Source organism: Chroicocephalus ridibundus, chromosome 2, assembly GCF_963924245.1.
Source record: "Chroicocephalus ridibundus chromosome 2, bChrRid1.1, whole genome shotgun sequence".
NCBI lineage: Eukaryota > Metazoa > Chordata > Aves > Charadriiformes > Laridae > Chroicocephalus > Chroicocephalus ridibundus.
The window spans coordinates 134,479,016-134,493,457 of NC_086285.1; the positions used below are offsets into that span (position 1 = coordinate 134,479,016).

The 14,442-nt window shown below is 39.4% G+C and overlaps 1 protein-coding gene across 4 annotated transcripts in view; it reads right to left on the minus strand.

Moving 5' to 3' along the window:
- STAU2 (staufen double-stranded RNA binding protein 2) overlaps positions 1 to 14,442 on the minus strand; it is a 170,381-nt gene that overhangs the window by 58,757 nt on the left and 97,182 nt on the right. For 3 of the 4 annotated variants that reach the window (XM_063327055.1, XM_063327056.1, XM_063327054.1), the window contains one exon: positions 3,956 to 4,069. The exons of the other annotated variant lie outside the window; for it this stretch is intronic. In XM_063327055.1, the coding sequence (XP_063183125.1) occupies positions 3,956 to 4,069 (114 nt within the window). The remainder of the gene's footprint in view (positions 1 to 3,955; positions 4,070 to 14,442) is intronic. 4 annotated transcript variants of the gene reach the window in all.

Here is a 14,442-nt window from a genome sequence, read left to right on the forward strand (position 1 = left end):
GTTTGCTATAGCTGAAAGGTATTTATTTGAATTAGTTACAAGCAATTTGGTGTTCAATACTTTGAGAAGATAAGCAGGCAGAACTCTGGAAGACTTTCAGACGAAGTAGCAGAGTAGATGCCTTTATTCATTTTGGTGGGGTTTTTGAGCACCCTCTTCCACTTAGCTCTAATTTCCTCTGTTTATACCACTCCCTTTAGACACTGACTGCCCCATTTCCCTGCACTTTCTCAGTTTTCTGTTCCAGTCAACCTATTTTTGCCTTCTATCTTTGAATTTTTCCCTTTTCTGTCTCCCACTCCTCATACCTTGAATTTTGTTAGTGACACAAATATAACAACTACCTGGACTTCCTTCCTGTTTCTTTGTATCACCCACATTCAATTAATTCCTAAGCTTCAAACTATATGCTTAAAGTCCATCATATGCCCAGAGAACAGGTTGTCTCCAGTCCCAAGGCAAAGTAAAAAATACCAGGATGCATCTACCATTAAGGACAAACTCAGGTTTGCTTGAGAGCCACTAGAAAGTGGTGACCATTTTAACTAAAAGCTGCTTCCAGTTAAATTCTACTGAAAAATCCAAAGAACAGTGGCCATTAAGGAAAGAGAAATTTATAGTTATAGTCATGTACTGGGAAACAGAAAACAGAAAAAAGAAATAATTCAGGGAAAAATATTCTAATTAAATTTCTACTAAAGAGGTTGGCATACCTGAATGCAAAACCCAACAAAACATGTGGCAGGCTAGACTGCAGTAGTACTTTAGGCATGTTTCCCTTTTTTACAGTTTGCCAAAAGAAAAACGAAAGACCAGCAATTGCTTCCACAATACTGCTTCACGATCAAATGAGAGATGCCTTGTCAATCAGACAGTTGAAATACACACTAATTCCTGTATCAGCATGACATGTTTATTTTAATCTTAAATTGCTCAAATGAAGTATGCAGGGAAAAAATTTAAACTCATTAAAATCACAAGCTAAAACAATCTAAAGAATGAAAACTCCCTACAGAGTATAGGAAAAGAGCAAGTGACTTGAAAAAACCGCTGTGCCAAGTCTTGGCACACTTGAAAAAGCAAGATGATATACTTATGTAGGATTGGAACCACACTAGTATCTGCTGGGTAACAAATCTCCCACTGGATGTAACAGAGAGATATATCTATATCACAAAATACAAGTCCAATCTAAAAGGTAGACTAGGGTGCTGGAGATGCCATTGGGAACCTGTTTTTCTTTTACTTTTTATGTTTCTTTTTTTGATCAAGGTATGTGGTCACTGTGGTTGTGCCACAACATAGTGACAAATCTGGTATACAGCTGTTTTGTTAGATATTCTCACACAACAGATTCTACCACTTTCCCACAGAGAAACTATTCCAGACTCTCATTCAGACAGTTTTCCATTAAAAAACCTAGAATTTACAGAATCTTTATTTTAGAACGATCATGAGAAAAATCATCTTCATAAGCACAGAATTGGATAGATCCTGAAGTAAGACTACGTCAGGCCTTAGAGCTGACACAAGTCAACACGTCTCCATTGAAGTCGCAGGCTTTCAGGTGACTAGCCCATCCTAATTATCATACAATACAAAAGAGATGATTTAAAAGTAACGGATGACGTAAGTTTAAGAAGAGTTTCTAGAATTTAAGTTTTATAGCATATGGCTATCTTGCACTCATTTAATTTGAAACTTTAAAATGTGGATAATTCAGCTTAACACTGGCACAGCATTTCTGCCTCTTATTTTATAAGAAGAATGACTATCCAATAAACCTACTGCGAGGGAAATTGTAGAAAAACAAGCAAAATCATACCAATCACACAGGAACAAGAAAGAAAAATTTGTTGGGTTTTTTTTTTAGGTTGGTCATTAAGAGCTCTAATTTTGTCATGAATTAATTCCAGTGACTGACAAATACTCGATGCTCTTTCTGTTTGTCTGCTAGTGATTCGTTTTTCTCTGTTAATTTAGGTGATGGCAAATAATGCTTCAATCCAGTCCTGCCACCCTGCCTTATCAAACACAAGCAGTCGGTAGCATCTCTCTTCCCCAGAAAGTGGAATTCCTTTGATCTTTAGGAAGGGGACGAGTAGAACTTTGTGACTCCTGGAGAGTATAGGGATCTATTTTGTGACCCACTGGTTGGCACTTGGTTTTTAGGTGATTGTTTTCTTTTGCTCTCAGCTCAGACGAAATCTTTGCACAAGTGATGCGGGTTCAGTAACGCAACAACCACCCCATCATGCAATGACAAGACATTTTTCTTTCCTTTTTAAGAACACTGTGGAAAATTACATAACTAAAACCAACGGTGAACATTTTTTAATCTTCACACTGAAGCAAGATTAGGAAATTCTAGCTTCATAATGGCCCAAGCAAAGCTAATTCTACCCATTTCTGTACATGCTATGATATAATCTTTATCTATGGGATTTTATGCGGTTTTTTTTTGCTCCCAGAAGAATGTCCTGTTTGAAGCACTGCATGAGTACACTCGGGACCAAACGAATGCTGCACATAATCTGGAATTTCCTAATTTCTAGGTGCTTGACTTTGCAGGCTCAATAACACTTTGTCATTTAGATGTCTTAAATATATAATTATTCAGATGGCTTAAATGTGCTTTTTGCTTACAAAGTCTTTTTTCTGTTTACATATCATACACTAGCCTAAATAAATGCTAAGACAAAGGCCAAGCTGGCTGGTAGCCCAGAATGTAGTTGTTACCAAATTGACAGGGACCACCTTAAATTCATTGAAATGTCTAAATATTGTATTTGAGTTATAACTACATTTTAAAAGGCGATCTTTACTGCAAAGAAAAACGGAGCAACTTTAGAACAGCATAAACAAGTTGCTGGATGAAATGAGAATTGAATGGATTACGTTTGTCGAAGTATGGTCTGACTTACCACAGCTCTCCATTACTGTAAAACACCAAACACTTAAGGACAGGAAGTATCCTCATGTTACCATGTAAATAACTAATGGGCTTAGTTTATGTTAACAACTAACTTACTTAGAAACTTCCAACAAAAAAACCCACCAACCTAAAATATGGCTAAGAGTGTCTGAACCTTTTCCCCAAAAGGAACTAATTCTGATAATTCTTTAGGTGACTTTTCCTTTTTCCTTCGAGAATCTTACATAGATTCTGATAAAACGTACTGCAAATGTGAACACAGTACGATTTAAAGATGGCCTGCGAAGGCAAATAAAAATGGCACTTTTTCCAATCTACTTAAGATCTGAAAGGTGCAAGGTTTGGTTTAAAGTTTTCTTCCGCTTGTTTCCTTTTTGCTTTTAAAACTTTTGGAGTATCAAAGTCTTGTCTTGCTTTTATACGTAAGAGTGAGTGTTGGAGGACAAGATGACTAGAATGGAAGTCCCCCTCAGTTCCCATCTGCAGCAGCAGGGTGATGAGGGATTGAGATATTTTTTTAATCCTGGCTTTTCGCCAGAAGCTTGAAATAAACCTTTTAAGAACAGCCAAACAAAATGGGAGTTTTACACAGTCTGATTAAAATTCCCTTTCCCCTCTCAAACGCCAGCTTCTCGTGACAGATGACGGCTAGAGATGATGGCTTCATCTCTGCTTTTCCAGCTACCCATAATCTTCTAGTAAAAACAGGATAGACAAGACCCGATACACATATAAAATTAAACATAACCTTTGCAGAAACCCTACATCTGCCTTTAAAACCAAAGCAAGCTCTTCAGGCTTTCCTAACATGTAAAAGGCAATGTAGTTTTGTCTCCTTTTTGGGTCACTCTTCAGATCTAATCAGAATTTTACTATGGCAAGATAGGCAAATCCCAGTGACAAGAACATGCCATACAAAAAAGCACAAGATGTGGTGAAATTTAAAATTTACTAATGCTGACATTCTGGCCTTACTAGATATTAATAAAATTACAAGAGTGTGGGGTGAAGGTATTATACCTGGTCATGGCTGGCTTCAATGGAGCTTCCGATACCTTGGAAAGTCATCTGCACAGGAGACAGTGTCAAACAGGTCATACACTCTTTGCCATTTTGTCTATCACTGTAGTGTACCTATAACAGAATAACATACGTAATCTGCTAAACACCAGGTTTGTACAAGGGAGTCATGCTAAAATACTGTCCCTTTTCAACAAGTTTGTAAGAAGAATTCCAAACATTTACACTGAATTCATCTTTAATATAAAACAAGGAGTGTGAAAAATATTCTAGGTAGCCACATACTGAACTGGGGCCAAATTTTCTGATATGTCTGTTGGGTATTTTTAAAGTGTTGTGTTCTTCAGTTTCTGAGACCTTTGAGACGGAATTCAAGATGTTGTATCTATACAATTCTAAGAATCTAGTTTCAAGTTGTATTTTCCAGCCTAGATGTCATTTTTAACACCGTTTTGTAGCTTAGTCGTAAAACATTCGTGTAAATCATTATACCTCCAAAAACTTGGCAATAATAGTTTACATTTTTCAATTTTAATTCCATTTCTACTAAAATCCACTGACTCTTTTGACATGGCTAATGTTGCATATTTCAATTTGATTTTGTAATTAAATCAAAATGACGGATAAAATGGAGAAGAATTCACATTCTTCTTCAGATGTCTAGGCTATCCTTTTCTAAGAGTAACTCATCCCCTACCGATGTCGAGATGTGCATGTTGAACTTGAACCTCGCGGGAAATACATAGAAAGATAGTGCTTCTACTTGAATTATTTTCCTTGTCTTCAGGATCCCTTCAGATAGCGCTTAAATCCCCTAAAGAAAGGATGGATTTTAATATGTTGAGACAAAATGAAAGTAAAGGTTGCCAGTGTTTCATTATTAAGAACAGGTTGCCACTCATGCTGAATTGTTGAAATATTACAGTTCTCTGCGTAGCTCCCGGCTTCTAGACAGGCAGATCAAGCACTTTGTTCTACAGGAGAGGTGGAATTTAGTTTATGGTGGTAATTTACATTGTCTATGTGACCCCTGTCAGAAATGGAAAGAGAGATCAGCTCTGCTGGAGACAGACCTTTTATGTTAGTATCTATTTACAGCTGTGCAGCTCTCAGGCAAAAGTTACATGATAAAGCCTCATCTTGACATTTGGGCTACGAAATTAAACTTTATTATTTCTGAAGACAACTAGGAACCACATTAGAGTTATTCCTGTGGAAATGATTTACTGATGTATACGATACTTAACTGTACCCCATGCGTATTAAATCCCCTATGCCTAACTTTTCTTTGCCACAGGTGCAAATTGGGAACACTTCAGCTGAAGCAAAACTAGTGCAAAACTGGCTGCGTGAGAGGAAAACCAAGTCGGTGCTGTATTTCAAAATTACTTTGCTGACAACACATCAAAACAGTTTTGCTGTGGCCAAAAGCAAGGTACAGAACGCAAAATTCTTGCACTGTGTATAGAAATACTGATTTCCCTCAGCCCTTCTTAAAGCTTTCTGGATTATCCCTGTCTCTCTTCCTCTCAACCCCCGCAATATGTGCCTACTAAATTGCTTGTGGCTTTCTGCCAGAAAAGCCATACTACTTACTTAGAAACCACAAGAGGCCCCTTCACATATACAACGGTTTAACTTTGATTAATCGAAAGAGGTATGAAGGTATGAAATTTGGCTTGCAAATATAAACTGAAGTTCTTTAAATGTCAGGGACTACTGTTATGACAAGGACTTATCGAGCTTCCACAACTGTGGTATCTGGTTGCAAGCTAGATAGTCTGCTGAGTCTGTGTTGTGGGAATGCGACGTGGAGAAATGGGGCAGAAAAGCTCAAGAGGATGATTCTGCACTGCAAATATGACATAGCAAAAGAGGCAAAATCTGGTGACCGAGGAAAGTACATGACTTAGAGCACATATGGAAAAATGGCACTTTCTGAACTGCATAGCATCTTTGTAGGCTTATTTTTAATGAGTAATATGAATAAGGTTACACTTCACTAACATCCACTGGAATAAGGCAAGGTTAACAAGCTGAAAGAACAGGAGATATCCAGAGGAAAAATTATGGTTACTATTACGTGACACTATTATCTGCAATAGCAGATTTGATCCACACTTCCTTTAGAGTCCCATATTGAAATTGCAATAAATTCAGAATTTTGATACTTTTTTGTAAGCTTAACTTTCCCGACGGAATTTCATGATGCACTTTTGGCCTCATCTGAATGTATCAAGGCCATTACTTGGTAATTTCTTAGACAACAGTCCTCTCGCCCTGTTGAAGCTCTTCAGTTGAACCAAAAGAAACACTTCCTATGTTAATGACATGAATAGTGAAATAAAAACCAAAAGACTGGACTTTGAATGGAGAACAGAATAAAAGTTTGTCCTTTCATCAAATCTCTCTAATCTACAGATTTGTGCAGTCAGCAGAAACATTTAGATTTCTTCTACATTTGGCATGCGATTTCCCAGTAACCCTGTTTTGTTATGTATCAGTCCAGCTGCTACATTCTCAAACTCTCTATTTTATTCCTTTTTTTTCTTCATACTTGATCTATGTTCCAAAGTTTGGGGTTTTTTGTCGACCAAGAGTGCTAGGTATTTACCTATTTGAGCAGAATGTCTCCAAAACAGGCACTCAGAAAGAAATGGTAGTAGTCAAATAGTTATCAAATAGTCTGAACAGCAGCAGATACCTAGATTTTCGGCCAGCAGTGTGTTGCAAATACTTCAGTTTATACGTCCATGCTATCGTGTCTAAGTATGGGAGGAACCCGAATGTCTATAAAACTGGTTTAATAACATCACATCATCTAAGGCAGGGGAACAGGAAGGCACAGCAAGGACTTGGTTCAGTATCTGCGATCAAGGAGCGGTGACTGAAGGCTGGCCAAGTGCTCCAACGGTGATTACGTGGCCATTATTGAGATTCGCGGTGACAATAATACGTTTCTAAGTTCCTCAGTGCCTTAAGAGTCAAGAGTGCTTCACTACAGCTCATCCCCGCAATAACTCTATTAGGCAGGCAAGGACACTTTGTGGACAGACGTTAAATGATGAATCCAAATTCACTCGGCACTGGCAGGAGTGAATGGCAGTGCTGGGACTATAACCCCTCATTAAGGCCTCTGGCCTAACCACAATTGGTCATTTTCCCTTTCCATATATTATGGAAGTAAAAATAAGAGAGTTATGAAAATAATTACTATCTATGTCCAGGGCCTCATTTTCAGGCTCCAATTTTTTGTAATTAAAGGACACTCACAAATTAGCTCAGTGCATTTTAAGGATTAAACAGCAATGAAATTTCACTCATTAAAATTCAGAATGTTTTATTTGGGTAACATGTAAGCAGAGATTTTCTAGAGTAGCATTAGGCTCTGTTTAGAAAATAATGGCCAGCACAGAGATGTCTGTAGCGAGGGTTGTGCAAGTTTCTGAGTAAAACGCCAAGACTCCAGCCTCAGACTATTATGAGTGATTTACAGGTAATTCTCCTCCAAGGTATGTCTGCACAGCACAAAGCAATGCCACAACAACAAGATCCTGGCACTAACTCTGAACGAGCCTGCTCATTTATTGGAAAAAGCATACAGCGCGGCTAGCTTTTCTCCTGGGTAACTACACACGTGGAGTACCTGAGATAAATCACGTATAACCCGCTCAGGAATCCCAAACACAGCACTCCGTTGCGCTCTGTGGGCAAGGCACGAAACCTCCGCGTGTAAAACGCAAAGTGCATCCCGGGCGTCAAAATAACGAAATAAATCCCCGAAGTAAATTTTTCCACAAGCGCATGCCCCGGGTTTACTCGTACATGTACGCTCTCGTGTTCGGCATTCTCACGAGATGCAACTGTATATCACTTTCACAGATCACTTCAGTCAGGACCAAGCTGCGTGGCAGGAGTATGTACGGAGGGGTACCGCTGACTGGCGTGTGTATATAGAAATGTATGCGAAGGTCTGAAACCATCTGACAACTATGTTGAAATTTGGCCCTTGTTTTTAATATTTGAAATTACTGAAGGGACGCAAATATTTTGATGGACGTTTATAGCTTCACATAAAGGGAGATATAAGATGAATGTTCACAATGTTGCCGCTGAATGTGGAATGGCATAGCCAAAATTCTCAACCTTATATGTTATTTTATAAAGGAAAACCTAAATTACGCTGCACAAAACTGCATAAGAAATTACATTTAAGGTTACTTCTATCATAATGCTGCTCCAAAAGCAGGAAATCTGCCCTTTCTTTCATATTTATATAAAGGCATATCTTGATTCTAGCTTTACCATAATACCCTTCCCTATGTGCGAGTGTTCTGACAGAAACCGTAAAAATATCACAGGATTTGTCTTGCAATAAGCTACTTTAACACACTGGATCAACATGCAATTTTGGATTACGGACATAGTTAATCTGTATAAATTATTCTGGAAATACAATGTCCTAACTTCAAGCACGGGGTAGTCTGCTGGTCTAGTGGGCACTTCTGCATTTGAACATCCGTCCTTCTGCAGGAACAAGGGCTACAATTTACTGATTCGCCACTGAGGAAGGCGAGAGACCTGTTATATTACTACATAGTAGTTAAGTTTAACTATACTGTACTTAAGTACTTAGAAATGAGCTAACTGTGCATTAACGAGAGACCGAGGGGAGCAAAAATAAAGGCTCCTATTTTCACACACTGCTGCTTAGATGTTCACAGTTTGAAACGCAACTTCTGTCTGGCCAAACACTTTCTTTCTTGCACATTTATTAACTTAAAAAAAAATAATAATATGAATTACCAAAAGAAAGAAGTCATCTGTGACATTGGAGTTCATGTTTCCAAACCAAAAACTACTCCGAGTCAAAGCATCAGCAGGAGTCTTAGAATGCTAGACAGAAATAAACTAGGTAATAAAATGCCATTATGTTCAGCAATGCACAAATCTTCTGGATTGACAAGCCCGAACTATTTTGTTAGAACAAAGGATGGTATTCCTTTAAATTTGCCCCTTAAAGGGAAAGCACGCAAGTTAGTCCTGAATTTGCAGAATAATTTCCAAGATTTTACATAGGTTGCTCTGGATTTATAGTGACAAGCAGACCAGAATGGGCTCAAAAATCAGATGTTAAAATAGTAACTTTGACTTGGACAAGAGTCTCAGGAAACATTTTTCTTCCTTTAGCTTCCCAGTGAAACGCCTGTCTTTTCCATATTGGCCTTTTATCTTCCTCTTTCTGTTGCTCATCTACTGATAGTCGTGTCAACTACTAAAAAAAAAATTAAACAATCCTGTTTGTTTGAGCTCAAATTCTGTTTCACGCATATTTATTGGGGAAGAAATACTCCTGGCGTGAAAATAAATTAAATATAGTTGCCCATTTCAACCATTTTCTCAAAGCCAATATTAAGAGCTTTCGCAGTGTAGCGTTCTGTACTTAAAAGCGTGAACCCTTGTAGTATCCATAGAGCTTTCCTAACAAATAATAATTAGTCTCTTCAGACACGGAGCAGCATGAGAGAGAGTCCGAATGCCACTTTGCATTCTTACTACCTGTTTTACAATTCCATGTATTTTCTTTGTGAAAGTAGAACAGGAATACAGTGAAAATGAAAAAATAAAACTTGGGGAAAATCCCCATTGTACCAACAAAGTCTTTTACGAAAAGTTGGAGCATAGATACAAAAAACAAGACCAAGATGAAAAAAAAAATTGTCCCAGATGAAAAAATAAAGACATATAACAAAAAAATTTTCAAAAAATCAGAAAAAAGCGTTGAATCAAACTGTTTCCTGCAATGCTGGAGTTCCTTGATGTAGTGCTATTACTAAATATAGTATTTTACTAATCTCAGCAGGGAGCTGGCTAACTGCATGCCCGTCAGATGTTTTTAATGGTCACCCCCTGTGGAACAAATCTAAGGAGTCCATGAAAAACACCCACATTTAAAAAAGCCCCCTTGCTAGATCATTAAGGAAAGATAAAGGCCTGTACATTCGGATGTGATATATAACACAATCATTGTGTCAAGAAAACATATGTTTGATTAGCGCGCCTCAGGTTCATCAATCGCTGTGTCTGCTTCACAGCGGTGGGCAAAGTTTCCACCGTAGCTACTGCACGGAAGGGTAAAGACACTCGGTAGCTTAAAGACTGACAGTTCAGCCGTAAATCTTGAGCTAGTCCAACATGCTCCTCTCTTACAGAGTTTCAATAGCAGCTGTAGCATAATCTTAAATCTTCGTTGAAATACAGTCCTCGGGTTTAGACTAAGAAATCGGCCATTACTCTACCATAAATTGGGAACAAGGAGCAGACTAAAGGCATCGTCACAGGTTACTGCCGTAGCATTTTACGTTCCTGACTACAGTAAGGCAGACACTTGACATCTATAAAGACATGTGAGGTACAAATAACAGTGAAAACACTTACTTGACACAGTTCCTAAAGAAAATATATAAAATATCTGCAAAATGCAAAACAAGTTTATCATCTGAGCCAAAGAAGCTTGTACATCCTTTTTTTCATGCCATTTAGATATCCTCTGAATTCAGAGCTCCTCTTTCAGTGATGCTGGAGATCTGGAAAGTTTGGCCACATACTGCGCTCAGTCAAGCTCCATCCTACCTCTGGATATGATGTTTGGTTCTAATTAAGGGAAAATTAGCTAACACCACTCCTGTCGCAGCAGCGTACAGGATAGTCAGTACAGTAAGGTGCTTACTGTTTACCTTCCATCTGTTAAACCTTAACCCTCTATGTATTTATAAAGACAATGTTCCTGTGGAGCCCACGCAAAGTGAGCAACCGTATTTTCAATGGCCGGGACGCAAGGGTGCAAAGACACCTGTTTGTCCGATAGAGAAGCTGAAACAAGGAGACGAGACACAGCTTTCTATAAAAAGTGACACTTAGGTTGAAGAGCACCTTGCCACCCTGTTCACTTCCTCTATTCTATCACTACGATATGTATTATTTTATAGACATCGTAGAGAGCAGTTTAACTACAGTGATCTAAAACACTGAATGCCATCTCCCCCCCATGAATAAGAAAAACATGATAAAAAAATTAATAAATTAATTATTCAGACAATAAAACACTGCAAAGCCCTTCAAAATAACATTAGTTAAACCTGACGTGTTTTTTGCAGTAACAGCTTGTCTGCTTTTGATCCGTTCACCCATAATTGTTCAGGTTAAGTACTGTATTTTCAGGGAGAGAGGTTGAAATTAATTTTATAATTCACAGTCAAAGGAAATATGAAAACCTGATTTCATCGTATGCCCTAAAAAAAGGAGGGGGATGAGGCAGTTTGTGTTCTGCTAATAAAGTACCCAGAGGACGAGCATGGTAGGGAGCATTTGTGGAGGAGCCTGTGTGGCGCGTATCATCCTGAACAACTGACTAAAGGGAAAGAGGAACTTGGTTAGTTTGGAGAGAGAAAATAGTCCAGGTTTAAAATCACTTTCTAGCAAAAGCATCAGTGGAAATACGTTTTCATGTACGCTCTTTTTCATTATGAAGGTCGTCACCGGAGCGAAGAGCGAAGCAAGCATTAACTATTCTCTGTTTACAAACCGCGTGTGAAAGCCCCAAACGCCGCACTAATGAAGAGGGAACAGGATCACTGTGAAATTGCAAGTACAAAACCATCTGCCTGAGTTTGCTGAAAAGTCTGATGCTGATACAGACGCTGGTTTTGTGCACTAACCGAGATATAGGGCAGTATGCGGAAAGAACCACCCTTTAATTAAAACAAGAAACAATCCTTTCACTTCTGAAAACTATCCTGCTTCATTGTGCTCCCAATTCTGAACGTGACTGAAGGAGACGACAGTCAAAAAAACCTGTGAAAGCCTCGGCTTAAGTCACAGTGAGAGGAATAAACTGTAACTCGCCTCTTTTCTCCTCCTTCACCTTTTCTTGTTGCTTCTCTTTTTAAGGGTTTTCACTTGAGACCTGAGTTCTCTTATTATAATTAAAGCTAAACCCCAGTCTGCTCCCAATTCACCATCGCACCTTCACATTTTTGCCAGCTGAAACTTCCAGTCTTTCAAAGGCTTGGCTGTATTCCAAGCCCAGGTCCGTAGCTAAGTTATCAAGTCACGTTAGGATTTACTTAGACAGATTTTGGCAGGCAAGGCGGCCCGGTGCGTTTAGTGCTGGCTGCAGTATTTTGAGAGATCCTGACAGCTTTTAAACTTTCTCACACGTAAACCCCCTAAATTCTAGAATTGGTTATGAAAATATAAGTCACATTTTTTCCATGGACCGAGTAACGTGGAGGGATATGTGGGAGGATTTTAATGGTTATTTGCAAGACGACGAGGAGAAAAGCTAAAATGTTACCAAGGTGACATCCACACCACACCTGGGGACCCACGCAATGCCATGAGTCAGTTATTCTCCATTTACCTTCTTTCCTTTTAGAAACTGAAACAAAAAAGCAGCACCTGGCTGTTTCTGGAGGCAACAAAGAGCTAAACTTCAGCAGCACTTGAATAAAGGGCTTTCTTCCTTGTAAGAGGCAGAGAGGTTACGACGGCCAGAATAGAAGAAAGCTAGTTTAGACAGATTTCTGGCCAGAAGCCACATAGTTGGAGACCTCGTGTCAGAAAATTTACTGCCCCTTGTAGCTAGAATTGCATTTGTTTTCCTAATTCTGCATGCTCTTAAATTAATCCCGAAACATTCTTCCTGCAGCAACCATTACTTCCTGCAGTATGCTCTGTGAAAGAACATGCTAGGTTTCCAAACTTACGCATCTTCCTTCGTAGAAACTGATACGAGAATGACTCTTATGGCTATCTTTTTGCAGAATGACTACCACTATGTTGACTTCCTTTGAGGTCAAAAATAGGGTAATATGGACTAGATGGTCTATAGTCAGCAGAAACATTTCTGAAATAAATGGAAACTAATAAAACCACTGCTTGTAGATCTACTCTGGGTCACTGCCATCAACTGTGGTACTACCTACCTTCTCTCTGAAGTTAGTCAAATAAAAAACCTTATAAAACAGAATGCAATGAAGTCCAGGTGCCTCGATTTTTACGTGAAGCTCTCTCAAGAACTATTCTTGCTATCAGTTTGTTCTGTTTTATCTCCCCCTCTATTTCACATTCCCACTGTGTTTTCTTACTTTTGGCTAGTCATGTATAAATTAGGGTTTGGAGACCTTGATAACGCAGCCATTTGATTTCAAGCTGATTTTCAGCATAGCAGTAGGACACCTGCAAGTTTCTGAGAGCCAGGCAAGGACTCTCAGTTAACAGGTTGCCTGGAGTTGTGCAAATCACAGATGCCGCTAAAATTATCAATAAAATCCTGACTGACCCGCTGGCCTGCTTCTTTCCTTGTTAATGTGTATTACCTTTACCAGAAAAATACCAGCTGTCTGGAATAAATGGGGAAGTTCTGTAGCAAATAACCTGATAAAAAAGTGTAAGTTTTCTTCAGAGCACAAAGACGGTAAGTTCACACAGATAAAAAGAGTTCTCCGATTTCCTGACTTCTGCCCAGTGGTACACAACTGTAAAGATGCCAGTGAAGTGTAGAAAGCTGTACTGATTTTGGCTGGGATGGAGCTAATTTTCTTCAGACCAGCTTGTATAGTGCTATGTTTTCATCTTTGATCAAAACAGCTTCGTTAGCAGTGCTCACACAACATCAAGACCTTTTCTGCATCTCACACTGCCCCACCTGCGAAGCGAGCAGGCTGGGGGTAGGCAAGAAGCTGGGAGGGGACACAGGCGGGACAGCTGACCCCAACTGACCAAAGGGATATTCAATACTGTGTCATGCTCAGCAACAAAAGCTGGGGGAAGATGGAGGAAGGGGGAGGTTTGGAGTTACAGCATTTGTCTTCCCAGGTAACCATTATGCATCATGGAGCTCTGCTCTCCTGGAGATGGCTGAACACCTGCCTGATGATGGTAAGCACTGAATGAATCCCTTATTTTGCTTTGCTTGTGCATGCAGCTTTGCTTTACCTATGGAATTCTCTTTATCTCAATCCACGAGTTTTCACAGTTTTACCCTTCCTATTCTCTCCTCCATCCCCACTGGCCAGGGCAAGCAAGCGAGCGGCTGAGCTTCCTCACGGGGATAACCCATAACAGTCCTTTCTGGCAGCCCATGTGGGATATGAGCAGTTCAAGATAGTGACAGATTTGATCAGAGTATGCTAGTCCAAATTTATAGCTGTTTAGCAACTAATTGGCAGGCTCCTGTGCTCGCCACGGGGCTTGCTTGCTTTGCTGTATATAAAGTCTAGTACTTGTTAGGGCTGCTTTTTTGCTTCTGCTGTTTCCTGTATTCCTTATCGTCCTATAGAATATCTGACATTATCCTGCTGATAACAGCAATGGGCTGGCAGATGGCCAGGACGTTCCTGCTGCTCCTGGGCTGCTGTACTGGCCAGGCTGGAACTCAGGTCCAAGGGACTGTGACCGTGGATATGTCCACTCTGGAGCAGGCA